At 41.1% G+C, this 23387-nt stretch overlaps 1 protein-coding gene across 2 annotated transcripts in view; it reads left to right on the forward strand.

The window, feature by feature from the left end:
- Window positions 1-23387, forward strand: part of Papss (3'-phosphoadenosine 5'-phosphosulfate synthase) — a 77016-nt gene that overhangs the window by 11463 nt on the left and 42166 nt on the right. The window contains exon 1 of one of the 2 annotated variants that reach the window (XM_080280595.1): window positions 2947-3026. The exons of the other annotated variant lie outside the window; for it this stretch is intronic. Within the exon in view, the coding sequence (XP_080136721.1) occupies window positions 2994-3026 (33 nt within the window). The 5' untranslated portion in view covers window positions 2947-2993. Of the gene's footprint in view, window positions 1-2946; window positions 3027-23387 lie in introns of those variants that run through there. 2 annotated transcript variants of the gene reach the window in all.

Below are 23387 nucleotides of genomic sequence, written 5' to 3' on the forward strand. Positions count from 1 at the left end.
AAATTCTCTAATATGGCTATATAGTGTAAGAAAATACCTATTGTTTTTAATAATAACAATGACTTTTTATAAATACCTCAACACTTGACAACGTTGCTTTCCAACGTTGTCGCGCTTGTAGGTGAGTCAGTAAGGGTAGGTCAGGTGTCAATCCTCAGGTCACTTTCTCTGACCGCCATTAAAAGATAAGCTCCTACCCCTACTACTCGCCCTCCTCTGCTCCACAGTCGAGAAAAAGAACTTATTTACAGCGTAAATAAGTATTTTTTTTTTAAGAGAAGGCAAACAGGAGACCTATAATTGATCTCTCAAAAGCTGTTGCTCGAACAGCAAAGGCCACCAGCGTGAGTGAAGTAACAGTCAGACGAATTTGCTCTTCCTTCAATCAAGCCTGCATTACACAAAAGTCACCAGAACAAACTATAATAGTTCATAAAACCGTATAGACTTTTTATAGAAATAAATCACCATAAACTAGATTTTATATGCAGAGAGACAGACAGACAGACAGACAGACAGACAGACGAAGTCAGGAGGCTTTTCCTCAAATTCTAATAATTCATAAAACCGTATAGACTTTTTGTAGAAATAAATCTCCATAAAATGTTGATTTTATATGCAGAGAGAGAGAGAGAGCTGGGAGTGAGGGTTAACCCTTGTCTCTAATCCGATAATTGGCCCAGTAGAATCTGTGGCAATGTCGCACGTAGGGGAAGTACCGTGAGGGACAACGCATAAACGATCTGGATAAATTGAAAGGACCAGAGTTATTATTATTATTATTTTTTTTTTTTTTTGTAATTGAAGTAGTAGTAGTAGCAGCAGTAGTAGTAGTAGTTAGTAGTAGTAGTAATCTAGTAATAGTAGTAAGAGTATTATTATTATTATCATTTACTAACCTTATAAATTACCTTAATTTGAAGAATGCAAATTAAGCTGTAGTTATTAAATAATAATCCATTGTGTGCAAATATAACTCCCATCTTTGTATATAAACACTAATTTTTACACACACACACACACACACACACACACACACACACAGTTTTTCATTATTTTCTTATATACGATGACGTGTAAGCCTTTGAATAATCCTTTATTATAGCTAAATACGTAATCGTTTAACTGTGGCAAGAAGATAATATTATTGCATTATCACGTCCTTCAAGGCGTATTCCAGGCTTAAACGCCCCGCTCCATTACTATTATTATTATTATTATTATTATTATTATTATTATCAGCAGTATTAAGATTAAACGCCTCCATTATTATTACCGGATTATTATTATTATTATTATTATTATTATTATTATTATTATTATTAAACACCTCCATTATTATTATTATTATTATTATTTTTACTACTACTACTACTATTAAACAGCTCGCTTCGTGATTATTATTAGCCCCTTTATTATTCCATATGGTGGGGATATAGGAATCGCCCCTGTCCGTCCGTCTGTCTGTCTTCATCTTTCCGTCCGGGCCTGTAGCTCGGAAACTACCAGGTGGATTGGCTTCATATCACACAGAAAGATAGAGTATGTGTCGTAGTTGATGCCCGTATATGTAAAATTGCCATATTGTTTGTACTTTACGAGCTATGGACATATAAGGAAAAAATCTGTCTTGTGTTATATTTTGGGAACTTCATGTTGAATTCTCTTCATACCTTACAGAAAGATAGAGTATGAGTCCTAATTTGTCCTTATATATGAAATTGTCACATCGTAACTATTGTACGAACTATTTCTATATAAGGAAACTAATCTGTAAATACCTGTATCTTGGAAACAACTTCCAGGATTATCTTCACTTCAAGAAATAATTGTATGAGTCCTAGTGTATGCCCCTGTTGTGAACTTGCCATACTTATTAGTGTATATCTATATATTTACCACATGGTGGGGATACGTCTGTTTTAAAGGCTTATTATTATTATTATTATTATTCAGCTTAGACTTCTCCAATTGGTGAAGATTAGTGTTCGATTACTGGTATTCTTTTAGTACGAGGTCTCCCATAAGCTGAATAAAATCGTCCTCAGAAGGTAGCAAGAAAGGCTAAATCAGCTGAATACGTTATCGGACTGAAGGGGTTGTCTCAAAAGTTATTATAATTGTCAAGAAGTCGTTTGTGTTGTGTAATAATGAAGTTAATGAAATGTAATTAGTAGAATGCAGAATGTATAATGTAATCAGTAATGTTGAAAATGTAACATGTAATCAGTAATGTGCTAACGTGTAATAAAGTAGCACCGAATTTGGGTTGCCGAAACAGAACAAGCTTAATAACGTAAAATGTCAAGTGTAATAAGTAAAATTCTGTACTGTTATGTAATCGCAAAGTATATTATATGGTAAATGTATTCAGTGAAGCCTAAAATATCTAGCATGATACGTAGCGTTGGGTTAGGGTCGCCGAAACCGGTTAAGCATAAAGTGAGGCAAGAAATGGAGATTCAAGGTTGCTAGTTTAGCGGGTTTGGCGCCAGACTCGTTCACATCTATGTAGCGCTAAATTTTGATGGCTAGAGGTATTAAATTAGGAATATATTGACAATTTTATTGATATTTTTCCACGTGCCTGAGTTTTTAGCGTATTTTTGCTATAAGACATGTACCTAGCGACATTGTAGCACCCTTTGAGAGCACATTTTGCTACATTTTTTGACCATGTTTATTGTAGTGAACTCTAGTTATTGAATACTCTAGATGTTAATAAATAGTATATTGATGTTCTAGGGTTTTTATAATTGTTTTTATATGATATATTGTGTATATAGCGACATTCTGAAATCATTTGAGCAAAAGGTAACGACATTATGAACGGTCCCAGCGTGACATGTCAACAGCCTATCTTTTCGTCATAATATGCAAAGCCACGTCCTATAATCTACTGAGAACACGATAGTTACATTTATGAATCTGGTATGGCAACTGCGGTGATGATGCTGGCATGTTAGTTGCACCCAGACCACGGCGAAGGCAGGATGTGGAACAACGCGCGTCGAGATTCCCTTGAGGTGACGTCTGTTTTAGCTTTTTAATTCCCTTTTTCGAATTGACATCTTATTTAACGTATGTGTGGAGGTGGATGGGTGAGTTTTAAGTGAGGTGGAAAGGTTCGTGGAGTGAGTTTGAGATAAATTGTGTAAATAGAGTAAGTGTAGTGAACTTTGCAAACTGTACTTGTGTACATCTCTTACGGCCCTGCTTTTGTTCCATGTATTTTGTTTGCCAAGTGTCATTTCTCCATACAATAATTCACCTTACTTCCTACTCATATTATTATTATTATTATTACTTATTATTATTGTTATTATTATTTGTTGTTTGTTTATGCGTTAGGTTACATAACCCATCAGTACGATGACGTCCAATAGTGAAGGGAGATTTTTTTTTTTTTTTATCACCATGAGTGTGAGAGGTCCTTCCTTATCACAGTAAAACCCTCGGAAGTAACAGGATTAAACTGCATCTCTCACTCTCCCCTGTTCTTGGCTGTCATGCTACGTGGCTATGTTGGCTTTATGGATAAACTCACCCTTACCCCACCCCACCCCTCACCCCCTCACCCTGCCTTATCCAACCCCATCCCTCACCCCCTCACTCCACCTCATCCTACCCCACCCCTCACCCCCTCACCCCACCTCATCCTACCCCACCCCTCACACCACCTCATCCTACCCCACCCCATCCTACCCCACCCCTCACCACCTCACCCCACCTCATCCTACCTTATCCCTCACCCCCTCACTCCACCATATTCTACCCCACCCCTAACCCTCTCACCCTCTCACCCCACCTCATCCTACCCCACCTCTCACCCCCTAACCCCACCACATTCTACCCCATTCCTCACCCCGCCTCACCCTACATCACCCCTCACCCCCTCACTCCACCTCATTCTACTCCTCCCCTCACCCCACCTCACCCCTCACTCCCTCATACTACATCTCCCCTCACCCCACCTCACACTACCCCTTCCCTTCCCTTCCTGTCCAGTATCTTCTTCCTCCCCTTCCCCCTCCACGTATCTCTCTCCCCTCACCCCCACCCCCAGTCAACAGTGCTGTCGTCATTAGTGTTGGCTATCTTGACTTTACTGACAGATAGCCTCCTCCCCCCTCTCCCTCCTCTTCTCCCCATATCTCCCTTTCCTTCCCCTTCCTCCATCCCTCCTTCCCTCTACCTCTATCCCCTTCCCCCTCCTTTGCCTCTCCTTCCTTCCTCTCCCCTTACCTGCCTCCCCTTCCCCTTCCTTCAGTCCTCCCCTCTTCTCCCCCTATCTCCCTCCTCTTCCCCTTCCTTCACTTTTCCTCCCCTCTCCTCCCCCTATCTCCCTCCCCTTCCCCTTCTTTCACTCCTCCCCTCTCCTTCCCCTACCTCGCTCCCCTTCCTCTTCTTTCACCCCCTCCCCTCTCCTCCCCTACCTCGCTCCCCTTCCCCTCCTTTCACCCCCCTCTCCTCCCCCTACCTCACTTCCCTTCCCGTTCTTTCACCCCTCCTACCTCACTTCCCTTCCCTTGCTTTCACCCCTCCTCCACTCTCCTCCCCCACCACCCTCCCTTTCCCCTTTTTTCACCCCTCCCCCTCTCCTCCCCCTACCTCTCTTCCCTTTCCCTTCCTCCACCCCCTCTTCATTCCTTTCTGCCTACCACCATCCCCTCTCCTATCATTCACCTCTCCTCCCCTCTTCATTCCCTATCTCTCTCCCCTTTCCCTATCTTCACCTCTCCTCCCCTCTTCTCTCTTAGCTTCCTCCATTCCCCCTCCTTTTCTCCTGTCCCTCATGCCTCCTTCCCCTCCCTTCTTTCATCGCCCCTTCCTTCCTCATCCTCTTTGTACCACTCTCTCTCTCTCTCTCTCTCTCTCTCTCTCTGACATAGGAGGCTTCGTAACACCTCTTCCTTTGTGACTTATTCCGCATAATACATCTCAGTATATGTTTTGTTATTGATGGAAATTATATCTACATAAAAAAAAATAGCCTATAAGAGAATGGTAAGGCGTAATATACAAAATAAATCGCTAAGGGAGAGGTGCTACGAACTTTGATGCAACTCAGATGGGCCTAAACAAGACATTAACGGATTGAAGAGATTAAGAAATACATTGATAAGATAAAGGCTATCACATATATACAGTTATAAGTTGTGTGGCATAAGCCCCGGTTGGTCTGGTGGGTTTATCTCCTTTAATCCGAATAAATAATAGTGTACATTATTCTTACTATCACCAGACAATTTTATTCAACTTAGGGAAGGCTGTATCCGACCCGTACAGTTCCCGAAGTCTCTCCCAAGGTTAATAAAATCGTCAGAAGGCAGTATAATATACGGAAATACAGGCGTTCACTGTGACGAGCTTTAATAAGACCACGTTCTGTGCGCAGCGGTATGGTCTCGAAGAGGGCGTATTTTTTTTTTTTTTAATCTTTTTTTTTTTCAGTTTTAACCCCCGTCCCTTCCCATTTTTATTATTTTTTTGTTTTTGATACGGTAAGTGTAACAGTAAGTCAGGGTAGTTGAGTGGGTGATATAAACGCTGACTTAGATGGTACACTTGTGAATTCTTTTGATAAACACCTGAAGTCCCTATCATAAACTTCATAGAGCTGAAGATGTGTGTAAGAAGGCTGGATTATGCTATCATCATCACTGCTTCAGCTATAAAACTCTCCATAACGTATTAATAATCTGTTTTGAGCTTCCGGTGTGTTAGAGTGATTTATTTTTACTCTTCACGCCCACACCTGAAGTTTCGTAATGTATGGATAAACTGCATTAAGCTGAGGGTGTGTTAAATGGCTGGTTCATGTTTTTATCTTTACTTTTACTGCTATAAAACACCTCATAACGTACTGATAACCTCTGTTGAGCTTAATATCCTACTTGTATTTATGGCCACGCTCTACCACTCCACCGGCCGACTTCTTTTGTGTTGCGGGGACGTCTCAGCGTTATCAGTGCTTGTTCTGCTTCATCATGCACTGCGGCACCCCTACATGCTTACCCCACTTACTTTAACCTTAGCTTGGGCCAAATTTTCGTTCTTTTTTTTTTTTTATCTTTTTATTACTTTGCAGCAGAAAAAAAGCAATTATGCGACTTTAGCATCATAATCTAATGGTAACCCACTGTTGTAATTCAGAATTCAAGATGAATAAGTGGCAGTTTTAAGCAGAGTTAAACACAGTATAGTTACACCTTCAACCACACTGTCTGAGGGCATGGACTTGTGTTCCTAGTAGGCTCCCTCTACCGCCTCTGCTGTAACACCTTCACCTCGAGTGTTTGTTTTGGGTTTTATTCTATCAAAACGATTTCACTCTGCTCAGTGGATTTTTTTTTTTCCAACTGGGAGGTTTGATATAGCCTTCAATAATCCATCAACTGCTAGGATGTTCGGAGAAGTTTAATAAAGTCGTCTGAAAGTAGCAGGAATAACACACACACACACACACACACACACACACACACACACACACACACCGTAGCCCACGAGATTTTGGATGAAGATAATGACGACGTTAGGCTGAAGAGTTTATGCATGGAATTTTCTAACAGAGAGAGAGTCTAGGGAATGGAGAGATGATGAGGCAGTTGTGTATTTTTTGCTCTCTCTCTCTCTCTCTCTCTCTCTCTCTCTCTATATATATATATATATATATATATATATATATATACAGAAATCTATATATATATATATATATATAAATCTATATATATATATATATATATATATACAGGTATATATAAATATATATATATATATATATATATATATATATATATATATATATACAGGTATATATATATATATATATATATATATATATATATATATATATATATATATTTTTGTGATGTTATGGTAAGGTCACAAGTTGAGTCCGTGAAATGCCAGACGCTTTGTGGTGACCTTGGCCACGGGAAGGCGTCTCAAGGAAATACCAAGAGTTCCTTAGGTCATGGTGTCTGCTACCAGTACCCAGTGCACCCTGAACCACCCTACCAGTCTCAGCTCTTCACTCTCACCACGTATTTGGCATTCTATTAATCCTACCCACACGACTTTATATCAACGTAGGGAGAACTTCTAGTTGTGGATGAAGGGTAATATAACCCCTCCAGTTTGCACAGCTTCTCCAAGATGAATGAAATCGTCTGCTGGTGGCCTGATTGAAAAAAAAAAAAAACGCCTAATTTTGAATGCCAGACGATTTTATTCAGCTTCCATTGGCTTCGTTTCTGCCATCTTGGTAAGGTTGTTGATTCAGCCAAATTTTAATAAGTTGTCATAACTCTGTCATCCGTCTCTGCTTATGTCTCATCATCTCACCGCATCTCTGCTTATCTGCTTCTCACTCCATCTCTGCTTATCTGCTCCTTACCCCATCTCTCTGCTTATCTGCTTCACCTCACTCCATCTCTCTGCTTATCTGCTTCTCCTCACTCCATCTCTCTGCTTATCTGCTGCATCATGTCAGTCCATCTCAAAGCTGCCATTCGAGTACTATACTGTCTTTAACTTGGCCTAAAATTGTCATATCTCCATGTTGACTCCTGGCAATAACAGATCAATACCAGAATGTGATGCTAGTCAAGAGTGCTATGGAAAGGATGTAAAGCCGTAGCATTATCTTTTCTGCCAGTGAGCTATGTGAAGTAAGCTGCAAAAGAAAGGAAATCTGGGCCAGGTTAAGGTGAAAGAACTATAGCCTGCCTTTGTTTGTCTGGTTCTTTGTCTGTCACACCAACTCTGAGAAAAATTTCTATATAAATATCTTCTTTTTCTTTCAGGTTCTGTGCATGCCTTTTCCTGTAACTTTTATATCCACCTTAGTGTTGTGTGTTTGCGATATGTGGTTCTCTCTCTCTCTCTCTCTCTCTCTCTCTGCGATATTGAGAACGAAATTAATAGGTCATTCAGTTTAAGGCAGTTGAAACTACAACTAAGAGCTACAAGCAAGAAAGCAAATAAAAGGAGCAGAGAGAGATAGAGAGGTGTAACTTGAGTCTGTTGTCATTGTGTGTGTGTGTGTGTGTGTGTGTGAATCATACATGTTTGTCATTCTGCGTGTTTGAAAGTTGAGGACGTGAGTGTTTGTGAGTGTGTTTAAGAGTTTCACATTGGATGCAGAGAGAGAGAGAGAGAACCCTTTCAGAAATTGACTTCCCGTTATAAGCCTCCCATCTCTTGTTTCTGTCCTCATTCAGTAACTCTCTCTCTCTCTCTCTCTCTCTCTCTCTCTCTCTCTCTCTCTCTTTCTCTGAACTGGAGGGGTTAGATAGCCTTCATTAAGATATATTCTTTCCTAAGCTCAGTAGAATCGTCTGGGAACATTAAGAACTAGAATGGCACTCAATAGTGCGCATACCTCCGGCAGGGCCCAACATGCAGTTCCATTTAATTCAGTCAAGTTTAATCCAATGTAGAAAAAGACTACCGCCCCTATAAAAGCATATTTAAATCCGCTAGATCCGGAATTTTATATGGATCCGCGCCAAACTGTACACATTCGTAGATACCAACATCCTAAATATGCCATTTACTCCATACAATATTCACTGAACAATTTCCGAAAATGTCGAGAAACGCTGTCTCGCAGTGTTAAAGTGAAAAAAAAAAAAAAAATCCTGGATTCGCACCTTTATATGGATCCGCACCAAAATTTATTGGAGTCTATTCTGGGCCAAGATTCATTCTTCTATTAAGTTTCGTGGAAATTCGTCCAGTAGTTTTTGTGTAATCTTGCTCACAAACCAACCAACAAACAAACAAACAAACAGACAGGGGTGAAAACATAACCTCCTTGGCGGAGGTAATAAAGTGTTCTCTGTTCACTGAAACCGTACCCCATTTACTCAAACTTGGCCCAAAATTGCCCTCTCTCCATCTCGAATGCTGAGTTGTAGCAGTAGATCAATACTTGATTATGGTGCTAGTCACGAAGAAGTGCTTTGAAAAGGATGTAGACTCGCAACATCGTCTTTTTATCGGTGGGTGAAATAAGCTGCAGGATGAAAATCTGGACCAAATGAAAGTGAAAAGAGTATAGAAATGGTGATGGTGAACGATGTGACTTTGTTTTGTATTCTTGTCAGTCAAGGACGCTCCCTAACACCTTATCCTAAGCGATTTATTTTTTTGATACGGCGAGTTAATATCAGTTTATTATTTATGCTGAGTATTGTGGTATTTGAATAATTTAACAGACACAGAGAAGGACAGTAAAAAGTCAGAAGTAAAATGAGTCACTAAGGAAAATGTGTTACGGAGATCGCTTAATCGACGAGAATACGGGTCTTTAAGATGACCCGCAGCTGTTGCACGGAATGTTGCAATTAAGGTAATTTTTTGCTAACATTTGTTGGCTCTGTTTTACTTGAATCTCTCTCTCTCTCTCTCTCTCTCTCTCTCTCTCTCACACACACACACACACACACACGTTTTCCGATATGCATTATACTCCTTTGTCAGTGCGTATTGTACTTATTTGTGTGCGTGATTGATATGTATGTGCGCTTTTTTGTTTATGTGTATGTGTGTTTGAGCGTGAGCGTGTGCATGAACGATAATACATAGTTATGGAGTATGCGTGTGTGTTACAAGAGGTGATAATACAGCATGAGCGCGCGCGCGCGCGTGTGCGTGCGTGCGTGTGTGTGTGTGTGTGTGTGTGTGTGTGTGTGCATTGAATATTTGTACTGTACATGTTTTTGTTTTAGAAGAGATAACGGTGTGTGTGTTTGCTTTGAATATTTATACATGCGTCCCGGTATATATTATATGAGGCAACGGTCCAGCCTGAGTGTTCTTCCGTGTGTGTGTGTGTGTGTGTGTGTGTGTGTGTGTGTGTGTGTGTGTGTGTGTTTTCCAGCGTTATATATTTTACTCCGTTCTCTATCGTCTATATCTATTTTATATCTATTTCTACATATCTGTTTATCTACCCAATTATATATCAGCTGTGTGATCTACTCTGAATCCTGTGCTTTACCCGGCATAATACAGGCGGATTAAAAGGAGTTAATTAATCTTGTGGAATGTAGGGTTCTTCCATCATTCTCTCTCTCTCTCTCTCTCTCTGTAAGTCGTAGTGAAGGGCTAGAGTCTTCACTAATATGGTGTGTTTAGGATATCCTTGTATTTTCTGGCGATTTTATTCAGCATTGGAGAGGCTTTCCGAACGTTAGAGATGGCGGTCGAATCGGTAGGGAGGTGGTCTGCTATCCTAATCAACGCTGGTTCGATTCCCGGCTTGGGTAGGGAACAGTTTAAGAATTTGAATTATGTTGCCGTAAAACCCACAGGCATGTAAAAACACCTCGCTGATATCAGTAAACCAATCCTGTATGAACCAGTCTTAGCTTGTATTTAGTATGGACGGTGGGTGTTAGCGCCGACGTGGTGATGTGGTGTGTGGTACGTAAGAGGACTGCTGGGCCTTAGGGAACTGGATGCTATGCCTATGATGCCCAGAGTCGAATGTAAAAGAAAAAAAAAATAATGATGAATAAAAAGCAGAACTGCATGGTGAGGGAATGGAGTGACTCATTCCCTGGCCTGTGTGATCCTTGTTCTCAGTTTTGTGTATTTTTTTTTTTTTCTTAATTTTTCTGGATCCTTCCCGGCGCGCTTTTGCGAATAGGATGATGATGATGATGATGATGGGATGGTGGTAATGATGATGGGATGGTGGTGATGGTGGTAATGATGATGGGATGGTGGTGATGGTGGTAATGATGATGGGGTGGTGGTGATGGTGGTAGTGATGATGATGATGATGATGATGGTGGTGGTGGTGGTGGTAGTGTTGATGATGATGATGGTGACTGAAGTAGAGAAAGTTGGGTAAGGCTTTATCTAGCCAGGTCTGATAGGGTGTGATAACGCCTGAATGCTTGGTGGTCAGGGCGCCCCAGCCGTAAAGACGACCTTGTATCCCTTATTTTGGTTTTTAACTACGTGTGCTGACTGAAGGTTTTTTTTTATCATGTAGTACCACAACGGGGGGTAGGCGGGTCATCTGCCCTTGAATTCCTTTAATTATTCTTTTGTTTTCTCGCTTTCTTGAGACGATTTTATTTAGTTTTTTCTTATTAACTATACTCATTTCACCTTGACCTGGCCCAGATATTCTTATTTTTGTGGCTTATTTCACGTACGACAATGATGGAAAAAGACATCACTGCGGCTCTGCATCTTTGCCATAGCACTTCATCGTGACCAGCATGTTTTGGTATTAATCTCTCCCTACAACTCGGCATTCAAGTTGGAGAGATGAGTCTTAGGCCAGAGTAGAATAAAGGGAGTATAGGCGGTGATTTTCATTCCTTTTTTTTTTTCTTTTTTTTTTTTTTTTGCTGTGACAATGACAATAAAAACGCTGTCTCTAAACCCTCTCCGTGGCACTCGATCGTGAATAGAATCAAAATGTAGTATTAATCCCTTGCTGTAGTTTAGTATTAAATAGTTATAATAGTAGTACTAGCAATAATAATAATAATAACTAGAATGGCACTCAATAGAGCGCATACCTCTGCCAAGGCCCAACATGCAGTTCCTTTTAATTCGGTCAAGTCTACTCCAGTATCAAACTCATAACCCTATAAGTTGTAACACCATAATTTCAACCTACCTATAACTCTTAATCCTAATTTTTTTTAACTCAGTGTAACAGCCAACAGAACAGTGCATATCAAGTGCATTTCATTTGTTACTGTACGGCAGCTGGAAAAAGACTACCCTCCCCCCCATAAAACCATATTTAAATCCGCTAGATCCGGATTCTTATATGGATCCGCGCCAAACGACACATTCGTAGATCCCATCATCCTAAATATGCCTGATTTTCTCCATCAAGATCCATGCAATATTCAATGAAAAATTTACGGAAATGGCGAAAAACGCCCTATCGCAATGTTAAAGAAGGAAAAAAAAAAAATCCTGGATCCGCATCTTTATCCGGATCCACACCAAAATTTAATGGAATCTATTCTGAGCCAAGGCCCATTCTTCTACCAAGTTTCATGGAAATCCGTGCTGTAATATTTGTGTAATCTTGCTCACAAACCAACCAACCAACACGCAAACAAACGGATAGGGGTGAAAACATAACCTCTTTGGCGGAGGTAATAATAATAATAATGATAATGACAATAATCGTAATACATTTTGAGTTATGTATGTTTGCTCTTTTCTCTGTATTAAACCCAGAAGCAAAATATCTGCTTGTTATGATATTAAATTTTTTTCATCTTAGCGTTGATTTACCTTTTTTTTTTTTTTTTTAATCGATAGGTGAAAGTGATTTAAAAAACAATATTGTCTGAATTTGTTGTGTAAGATCATAAGAGTCTGTGATATTTTTGGAAATTTTCTTTCCGGTGTCTCCAAGTTTAAAAAATGCAGGAATTGTGTGAGTAGTGGCACGGTGTGTATACAGTATTGCATGCTTTGTTTAATGTTTTCAAAAGCCGCGTTTAGTTCATGGTGACGTAAGCTTAATTGTTTTAGCGATGAGGTTAGATTGTTTAATATTTACACTTTACTGACTTTACACTTTACATTACTTATTATCAGAAGGCAGATATCTTACTTTAGGCATATAACTCGAAAAGTCTCACACTTAGGCTCGTAACTATCAGTGTGGTGAGTGCACTCGTAGCCCCTCGCCACAGTGTAAACGAACAGCTGTCGTGGTGCAAATACGAATGTAAATTGATGGTTACAACGAAACGGGTTTGTGGTGTTTCTTCTCTCCATTCGTCTTTTATATACAGAATCATTAAAAAAAAAAAAAAAAAAAACATTAGATTTAATTTGCTGAAGAGGGCAGCTGTTTCATTACTGCTGCTGTACCCCCCTTTTTTTTTTTTTTATCATTTCTGTAGCTTATGAGCAACGGAGAAAATGTGTGTGTGTGTGTGTGTGTGTGTGTGTGTGTGTGTGTGTGTGTGTGTGTGTGTGTGTTCTTACCTAATTGTTCTTACCTAATTGTATCTTTACAGGAATGAGTCAAGCTCGTACTGTCCCGTGTCTTAAACCATATTTATCGTACATATCCTTAAATTTGTGAATTGTTTTGGCACACACTATTTCATTCGGTAGTGCATTCCATTGATCAATTGCTCTGTTTGAGAAACTGAATTTCCTTACGTCTTTATCACCTCTCCTTATGCAGTTTTTTGCAGTGTCCTCTTGCTGATGCTTCTCCATATGTTAAGTAATCATTTATGTTTGTTTTTTCCTTTCCTGATAAGCACTTATATAGCATTATCATGTCATCTCTTTTCCTTCTCTCCTGTAGTGTTGGTAGATTCAGTTTATTTAGTCTTTCTTCGTAGCTTAGGTCCCTTAAGCTTGGTATCCATCTTGTAGCGGCCCTTTGAACTTTTTCAATCTTGTCTATGTGTTTTTTGAGATGAGGACTCCAGACTATTGATGCATATTCCAGGGTTGGTCTAATGAATGATGTTATTATCCTTCTTAGCATGTCTTCATTTATGTATGTGAATGCTATTCTCACATTTGCAAGCAGTGTATACATGTTCCGTACCTTCTCGCTGATGTGGTCAGCCGGAGATAGTCTGTTATTGATAATCACACCTAGGTCCTTCTCTCTTTCTGATGTGTATAGGGTTTTATTTCCTAACTTATAATCCCAATCAGGTCTTTTTCCACTTTTACCAAACTTGATTACATGACACTTGTCCACATTGAATTCCATTTGCCATGTACTACTCAATTCATGAAGTTTATTTAATTCTTCTTGTAGCTCTTTACAAGAGTTTGTGTTAGTAATTCTCCTTTGTATTTTTGCATCATCTGCAAACATATTCAGATAGCCCTCATTTCCAGTGTTACTGTTTATATCATTTATATACACTAAAAACATGATTGGTGCCAGCACTGAACCCTGTGGTGTGTGTGTGTGTGTGTGTGTAAAGATAAGAGTATGTGCGACCGTGGATACCTAAGTCACCCATGCACACACACACACAAACACACACACACACAAGCCAGTCATGGTGAGATGCAGTAGAGTAGGGTGATGGTGGGTGGGTGAGTGGGGAGTGGGAGAGAAAGAGGGGGAGGGGGAGGGGCTGGGGGTAAGGGAGGGGGCAGGGGTGGGGTTGAGAGGGGGGGAGGGGGCGGGGGATATTGTGAAGAGAAGCCCCATCCTCACTCCACTCTCTTGCTCCTTTGGTGGTGTGGTTATAGTTGTGGTAGTGGTTGATTGTTTTTTTTGGTGTGAATGTGGTTGATTGGGTTGTTTTGGTGTGATGTGGTTGTGGTTAATTGGATTGTTTTGATGGCGTGGATGTAGTTGATTGGATTGTTTTGGTATGGTGTGGTTGTGGTTGATTAGGTTGTTTTGGTATGGTGATGGTTGATATGATTGTTAGGGTATGGTGTGGTTTTGGTGTGATTGTTTTGCAATGGTGTGGTTGTGGTGGGGTTTTGTGGTTACGGTGTGTTTGGTTTGGTGTTTGATGTGGTGTGGTGGGGGTGCGGGTGTGATTGTTCTGATGGTGATGCTGTGGTATTAGTGTGATTGTGGTGTGGTGATTGTAATACTGTGGTGATGTGGTTCAGATTGAGTGGTAGAGAGTATGATGGTGTGGTAGTGAGTGGCTGTTATGCAGTGATTGTGAAGCTACGATGGTAATATGATTTAGAGTTTGGTAGTGACTGTAATGCTGTGGTGTTGTATGATTGTGATTGTGGTAGGGCGTATGATGGTGTGGCAGTGAGTGATTGTGATGATTGTGATTTTTTTTTTTTTTGTCCGACTCTGAGTATAGGCTTCACAGCCTGCTATCAAGGCCCAGCAGTCCTCCTATATATCATACACCTCTACATGTCACCACTTCGGCGCTAACACCCACCGTTCATATTGAATACATGCTAGGGCTGTTTCATACAGGACTGGTGTATTGGTATTAGCGGGGGTATTTTTACATGTCGGCGGGTCTTCTGGTAGATCAGTAAAGCCTGATTTAATGAAATTCAAATCCTTAAACTGTTCCCTGCCCCAGCCGGGATTCGAACCTGGGTCCGTTAGGACTGCAGGCCACCTCTCTACCGATTGATTGTGTATGGTGGCAGTTTTTTTTCTTGTATTCCTGCTTTCAGACGATTTTACCCGGGTTAGGATGAAAACACACACACACACACACACACACACACACACACACACACACACACACACACACACACACACTAACTGGTGAGAAGAGAACGTTTGTTCCAGAGATGTGAACTTACCCTTTTTATGCAAGAAAGAAGGAGCCAAGGACCAGGAGCCCACGAGAGTGTTCCCTCCAAGAAGAAACAAAAACAAGGTAACAGAGAGCCAAATTCAAGATCCGTTCATTTTGAGATGCCTGGACACACTGCATTTGAAAGACTGGAGATATAGGCAGTAGGAAATAGAGACAGAGGGAAACAGTTCCAGAGTTGACCTTTCAGCACAGTTGATGGCCAGCTGTTGTCAGATTGAGGGTTAATCATAGCAACCAAGGAGACTCATTCCTACGATATACCAAGGGCTCAGCGAATCCCAAGCAGCCACAACTTAGTATACAGGTTGTGAGAGTGGCCCAGTTTCGTCAAGTGAAAATAAGGTGATTGTAAACTCAAACAAAAACAAACAAAGCAAAGGCAAACAAGCAAAAATAACACAAGCAAACAACACAAAAACAAACAACACAAAAACAAAAAAGAACTAAAGCAAATGCAAGCAACACAAAAACAAAAGCAAACAACATGACCTAAAAACTCAAGCCGAAAGCAAAAGTGAAGGAACAAGTTTTAACCAAACAAGCAAATAAAACAACACAAGCATCCCTTCTTATCTAGGAGACGCAAGCAAGCACAGACAAAACACGCCCTCACCAACACAAAAAAACAGAGCAGATACGCAAGCTATAAACAGTGTAATGAAAGAATAAAGAAACACGGATAAGTAAAACACAAAGTAAAATAGAACTTTAGCCAAAAAAAAAAAAAAAAAAAAAAAAAACTAACAACAAAGAAGATTCCAAGTACACATAATAAACACACCCCAGTAAAAAATAAACAAACAAAGTAAGCAGATAACCCTGAATAAACAAACAATAAACAGACAAATAAATAATATACAGAATCACAGCTAAACACAAACAATTAAGATAAGCTATAGCAGTTGTAATAATACGGTATCACCTAGTTAATTATATATAATTATGTGGTAAAAGTACTTAACACCTCACACACACACACACACACACACACACACACACACACACACACACACACACACACACACACACACACACACACACACACACACACACACACACACACACACACACACACACACACACACATTACTATAGGGACAATACAGTACCTACTACATCACCTTGTGCACCTTAGGGTAGTGGCACTTTTCGCTGTGTGTGTGTGTGTGTGTGTGTGTGTGTGTGTGTGTGTGTGTGTGTGTGTTCATTAACCCCTCCAGCACTCGAAAATCAATCCCAAGCTGAGTAAAATCGTCTGGTGAAAGCAAGAATATAAGAAAATACGTCACCGGAGTAAAGAAAAAAATGGTATCCAGAAAGATTGATGATAAAAATAAGTCCTTTTTATTGAAGGTTAACATTTCACCCTGATGCCGTATTAATATCTATCTGTCTCTGTATATCTGGCTGTCTATCTGTCTACCTACCTATCTATCTATTCTGCTTTGTGGTACGGTCAGGCTATTTTATTCAGTTTAGGAGAGACTTCGAGCAAGGTGGGAGGGGTAGGTATTAGCATTCATCAACCCCTTAACTAGTATGTCCTGTTTTTCACTCCCTTGCTACAACAAGACGATTTAATTCAACCTAAGACGAGCCTCTGTAATAATGAAGAGGTTATTGTGGTATTGAAGCCTCTATCCAACCTCGAAAAGGGAATCTAAAGCTGAATAAAATCGTCTTGTGAAAAAGTTATAAAAATGCATGATCATTAGAGGGCTTGCTTATACTCCAAAAAATCGTCTGGCACAGCAAGGATATATATAATATATATATATATATATATATATATAAACTTGGGTCATCGGACTGAAGGAGTGAAGTTGTGGACGTAAGCGTATTACAGTGTAACTTACCATTCAGTTTTAAGGCAAGTGCGTCAGTTTACGTGTGTGTGTGTGTGTGTGTGTGTGTGTGCGCAGATGTTGGAGCAGATGTGTGAGCGTTCAGATGTGTGCATGCATGTGTGCGTGCGCGTGAGTACGTGTATAGATTTCTGCACAGATGTGCGAATGTACAGATGTGTGTATGTAGCATAAATGTGTGTATATGTACGTTTGTGTGTGTGTGTGTGTGTGTGTGTGTGTGTGTGTGTGTGTGTGTGTGTGTGTGTGTGTGTGTGTGCGCGTGTGCGTGCGTGTGTGCGCGCGCGCCAGGAATGAGGGCAGATACACTTGGCCAAATACAAATACCTAGTCTTCGAATTTCTCAAATACAAATTCATATTCAAATAGATACCTTTGCACAAATACAGTACAGCATATATAATTTTTTCCATTCGTTTGCGCTGTTGCGTTTACCGTGCCGTGGGAAGGGCCCTCATCCTACCCCGGTGAGGCGGTTTAAAACGCGAGGGGACGCTGGATCCCCCCACGAGGTATTTACTGTTCCTTTAGTACGGCCCCACAGAAGCAGGTGCTTTCCTGTGGTCGATGAATGTACCGCGGTTAAGCAACAACAATAAAAACAACAATATGCCTTTTAGTAGCATCATATTATTATTATTATTATTATTATTATTATTATTATTATTACCATTTACTACGCTGGGTGGTAACCAAATAACCAAATTTTGGCGCCTGGTGGTTTAGTGGGTAATTACGGCGCTCCAATCGGATTGAGACGGTGAAGGTTTATATCCAAGGGATGGTTGGGGTTTATTGCTCACGTAATACCACTCAGGGATGAGTGAGGCTGGTCACTCACATCTTAAATGTCAGGACCAACTGCCTAACCCCGGACTCCTACGCTCCTCATCGGGCAACGTAGAATTGGATGATGAATGGATTATTATTATTATTATTATTTGACTACTAATTCCAGAAGGTTTATATTCACCTCAGGATAGACTTTTTGAACGGGAGAGTGTAGATAAAAGATTCATTTAATTTTTCTCCTAGGACGCTCAATTAAACTGAACAAAATAACTTAGTATGAGCAAGAATAGTATAAAATTTGCGTCCACAGGCTGAATGGCATAGGAGGCAGCGTAACACCCCTTCCTTAGCGATTTATTTTACGTATTACACCTTGGTATTGTCGTGTACGTTTTTTATGGTATTTGAATATCGACGTACTTTCCACTAGTCATATACGAGAGGATACTGAAGTCTGATGTGCTGAGAGAGAGAGAGGGAGAGAGTAACGAAGACAGTCGGAGGGAAGGAGAGGTAAGGAGGAGGAGAGAGAGAGAGAAAGACAAGAAGAGACAGACGGAGGGAAGGAGGCAGAAAGAGAGGTAGGAAGGGCAAGAAGGGTAGAGGGAAAGTGGGAAGGATGGAGGAAGGAAGGGACGGAGGGAGGGATGAGGTCAGTTACGGTACCTTGTACTGGCTGGACTTACATTCCTCCTCCTCCTCCTCCTTCTCGTAATATCAGCACATACTCGTGTGTGTGTGTGTGTGTGTGTGTGTGTGTGTGTGTGTGTGTGTGTGTGTGTGTGTGTGTGTGTTTCTCGTAAGCCATTTTAACGCTACAACCTAATATTCTCCAGTATGTCGGTATTGAAATCTATAAATAACACTCAGGGTAATATAAAGATGTAATATACCTCACAAATAACCACCTGGGTGTTTGATGAACAAATTTTCGATATTATGGGGCTATAATTAACACGCGAGAGATTATTAAGGTGTTATAGCAGGTTAATGACCTGTGTGTGTTATATGTGCAGACTATTAATATTAACACGAGAGAGTATTCAGGTGGTTGTAGATGTATCCCCAGGTTCATCTGAAACGTAAACCCAGTGGACTGCAGACTGAAGTTCCCCCCTCCCTCCTGCAGTCCACCATCCTCCTTTCGGGGGGTAGGGAGGGAGTTTAGTGATGTTTGGATAACCGGGCATGGGAGCTACATAGTTATATCGGTGCCACCACGTGAAGGCGTCTCTCCAGCACGTGTAATAGTACGCTTATATTAAAGAGATAGAAATAACAGTATTCTTGTGGTCCTAAGCTCATCTGAAATGTGAACCCGGTGGATTGCTGGCTGTAGTTGGCCTCCTGCAGTCCCATAACTCATCCTTTCCATCGCAACTCTTTGTGACCAACATCCTATTCTAGCATTAGTTCTTTGCAGTAACTCAGCATTCAAGATAGAGATGGTAATTTTAGGCCATGTTATTGTAAAAAGAGTATAACACACAGTTTTATTTAGTTTGAGAGAGCATTACCTCTAACTCTTTTTCAATAGATTTCTCCTTAGCTGACCTAATTACCGAAAGACAGCAGGAATAAAACACAAGGGACATCATCATATTTCCCAATCCCACATTTCACCATCAAATCAGAGTGAATATTAAAATGAGTCAATAAGAAGACAAACGATCTAGAGTAATAATGTACTGTTATGTATAAAACTAAAATAAGGACTGGTCATAATTGGATACGTGGTGTTGATCCTGCTGACGCGACGGCAGTGCCATCGTGAGTCAGTGTGTCAGTGGTGTGGATGACCGCTGCGATCCCGTTACTCTGACCCCCACCCCCACTCCGTCCTACACCCTTCACCATCCCTACCCCTTCCTACACCCTTCCCCACCCCTCCTACATTCCACCCCACCCTACAGTAGCTTCTACACATATAGGACCCCCCCTTCCCCCCAAATCCTCTTCGTAGCCTGTGAACCCAATTTTTTTGTTTTGTCATCTCGCATCTCTCGCCAGCCTCTCCTCACCTATCTTCGCCCCCTGTCTAGCTAGCCCCCTTCCGTCTTCCTTTTTATTTTTTACTTCCCCCCTCTTCACCTGTTTCTCATCTCTCCTCCCCCGTAACTAACCCCTCTCTTCCCCCACCCACCTCCAGTCTCTCTGTCCCCCCCTCCCCATTAATCAACCCCGTCCCCTATTTCCTTCTCCCCTCCCATCTACTTCACCCCCTCCCCCCTCTAGCTAGCGTCTGTAATCAACCCTCTTCCTTCCACTCCTTCCCACACTCCCTCCCCCCACTAGCCGACGGACCCCCCCCCCTCGCATACCGTATGAACCGCAGTGTAGAGACACTGTGGTATAAACCCTCACCCTTTCCTCTCCATCCTTCCCCCTCCCTATCTCCCAATCCTCCCTTCCCTTCCCCAGTACGAGGGATGAAATCATAGGGGGATAGGATGAGGGTAGGACAGATACGAGGCACATGTGGTGATAAAGAAGATAGTGGTAGTGGGTCGTGGTATGGTGTAGGCGGATGTAGGTTTGGTTATTTGACTGTTATGGTTAGGCTTTGGTTTGTCGGTCTTTGCACCATCAACTCAGAGACAGCTACCGTCCGGTCTGTGACCTACCCCCCTCCCCGTCCCCTCCTCTCCCCTCCCATCCCCGCCCATGTTACCTCCACTCGCTTTTCTCCCCTCCCTCCCCCTTCATCACTGGTAGTTTGGTAGATATGTAGGTAGATGAGTAGAACCACTAATAAGTACGCTCGTTCTAAAATGCATCTCTACGCAGGTGTAAGTTCCATGGTTCACAGTGAGTGTTGATGCTGTTCGCTTTTTGTACCCCTAGGCAAATAGTTCTGATTGATGGTTTATTTCACTGGTTTAATGAAGTGTTGATGATAATAACTGGCATACATGTGACTGACAAGTGACTGGGGCATACACATGACTGACAGGTGACTGGGGTATCCACATGACTGACACGTGACTGACGTATACACGTGCCTGACAAATGACTGGGGTATACACATGACTGACAAGTGGCTGGGGTATACACATGACTGACAAGTGGCTGGGGTATACACATGACTGACAAGTGGCTGGGGTATACACATGACTGACAAGTGGCTGGGGTATACACATGACTGACAAGTGGCTGGGGTATACACATGACTGACAAGTGGCTGGGGTATACACATGACTGACAAGTGGCTGGGGTATACACATGACTGACAAGTGGCTGGGGTATACACATGACTGAAAATTGACTGGAGACGTACAAACAGATCGTCCACTGTTTGAGTACGGGGAGATGGGCAGGTGTATAGATGCTTTTTGATCGAGTATGTGTAGGTAAAGTTAAAGCTGGATGCAGACTCCTTGAGGGGCTTAACCGCTGTGCTCATCTCCGAAATTTAGGTCTTGAAAAGTCTGTGGTCAATTATTTATCCCTAGTTTAGGGATACAAGGTCCATACAGCTTACCAGTTACCATCCCAAATATTACCCAAGCTACCCATTTCACCCACCAAGCCACAAAGGGTAGATGGACACTTGTGGATAGGTAGGTAAGTAAAAAAGTTTTTTTATAGGTATTTAAATAAGTAAATTGGTAGGTAGAAAATTAAAATCATAGGTTGGTCGGTAGGTAGTTAAATCATAGGTTGGTCTGTAAGTAGGTAAGTAAAATGGTTCGTAGGTAGGTAGGTACCTTAAGTAAAACAGGTGTTAGGCAGGGGATAAGTAGTTAGGTAAACATATATATAATTAGGTAGCTAAGCTAAATGAGCTACATAAAACAGGCGTGGAAGTGTGTGTGTGTGTGTGTGTGTGTGTGTGTGTGTGTGTGTGTGTGTGTGTGTGTGTGTGTACGTGATGATGAGTGTGTTTACTGTGGAGTGTGGTCAGCTGAAGGCCTTAGAAATTGCCAATGGACATCTATCATCTCAATTAGACGGACAGTGTGGGGTTTTTATCCTTTTGGTTTATTTTTCCTGCCTCCAGACGATTTTATTCAACTTTGTATGTATATATTTATGTGTTTATTTTTTTTTATGTATTTGATGTATTCTTGCTACCCGTCAACTTTGGGCTGGTGTCTGGCAGTGAAGGGATTAATGATGGCTATATCTGACCCATCCAGTTGCAAAATCTCTTCCTAAGATGAATAAAATCGTCTGGCAGCTGCAAGAATAACCTACGAAAATATACCAGTGGATTAAGTGGATTAATTTGCCGTGTTGTCCGTGCTATCACCACACGATTTTTTCAGCCTTCGTTAACCCCTTCTGTACGAGAGGGATTTTTAAAATTAAATAAACATCGTCTGAGTAGCAGTAAAAAGATTTAAAACAATACGTCATCGGGGAAATTGGCCAACCTCTTTAGTACGAGGTCAATCTCTCTCTCTCTCTCTCTCTCTCTCTCTCTCTCTCTCTCTCTCTCTCTCTCTCTCTCTCTCTCACACACACACACACACACACACACACACACACACACACACACCTGCACCTGCGCCTCACCTTTGACATGCAGGTGTTGCTCTTGATGCCAACCCTTCACTCAGCTCTGTTTTTAATACCTATCTGTTTTTTTTTTTCTTTAAGTATCTATGCAATTTTACTGGCTCTGAGGCCGTAAAGTTTTAGCGTATTTTTATTTTGGGCTCTATTTAGTTATTCATTTGTTTCATTATTTATTTATTTATTTTATATATTTTTGCCATCGTCTTCATCTTGATTACGTATCCCCGTTTTGTAGTGTGAATTTGGATGATGATGATGATGATGATGACGGCGGTGGTGATGGTGGTTATGACGCTGCAGATGATGACGGTGGTGGTGGTGGTGGTGGTGGTGAACATGATACTTATGTTGTGAGATACGTGTAGGAAAGATTTTATCATTTCAGGATTTCATGGCGATATTTACCTATTATTAGCTAATGGCTTCCTTATACTAACAGAATTATTTAATATGACTGTAAGATATCCACGAGTCTGCAGTTAAACTAAAACATAAGAAAGGCATACTGTGCAAAAAATATACCGGTATATATGTATCAGATCAAATCATGGCAACATCAGTCTGTTTGTGTGTTATGCACCTACTAATGATGCACTCGATGAAAGGAAAGACACATTTTATGAAAAGTTGCAAGAAGGAGTAGGAAGGGTACCTAGACATGATGTTTTGATCTGCGTTGGAGACTTTAATGCAGTAATGGGCTGTTCAAATGAGGGATTTGAGGCATGTATGGGTAAGATGGGAGTTGGTAGCAGGATGAGTGAAAACGGAGTGAGGTTTGGAAGCTTCTGTCTAGCAAATGACTTAGTCATCGGGGGCACACTTTTTCAGCATTGCAATATACACAAGACAACTTGGGTGTCGCCGTGTGGAAAATATAAAAATCAGATTGATCACATCGCTATCAGTA

Source organism: Coenobita brevimanus, chromosome 85 (assembly GCF_032717465.1).
Source record: "Coenobita brevimanus isolate Jiangsu-jjx chromosome 85, ASM3271746v2, whole genome shotgun sequence".
Taxonomy (NCBI): Eukaryota; Metazoa; Arthropoda; class Malacostraca; order Decapoda; family Coenobitidae; genus Coenobita; species Coenobita brevimanus.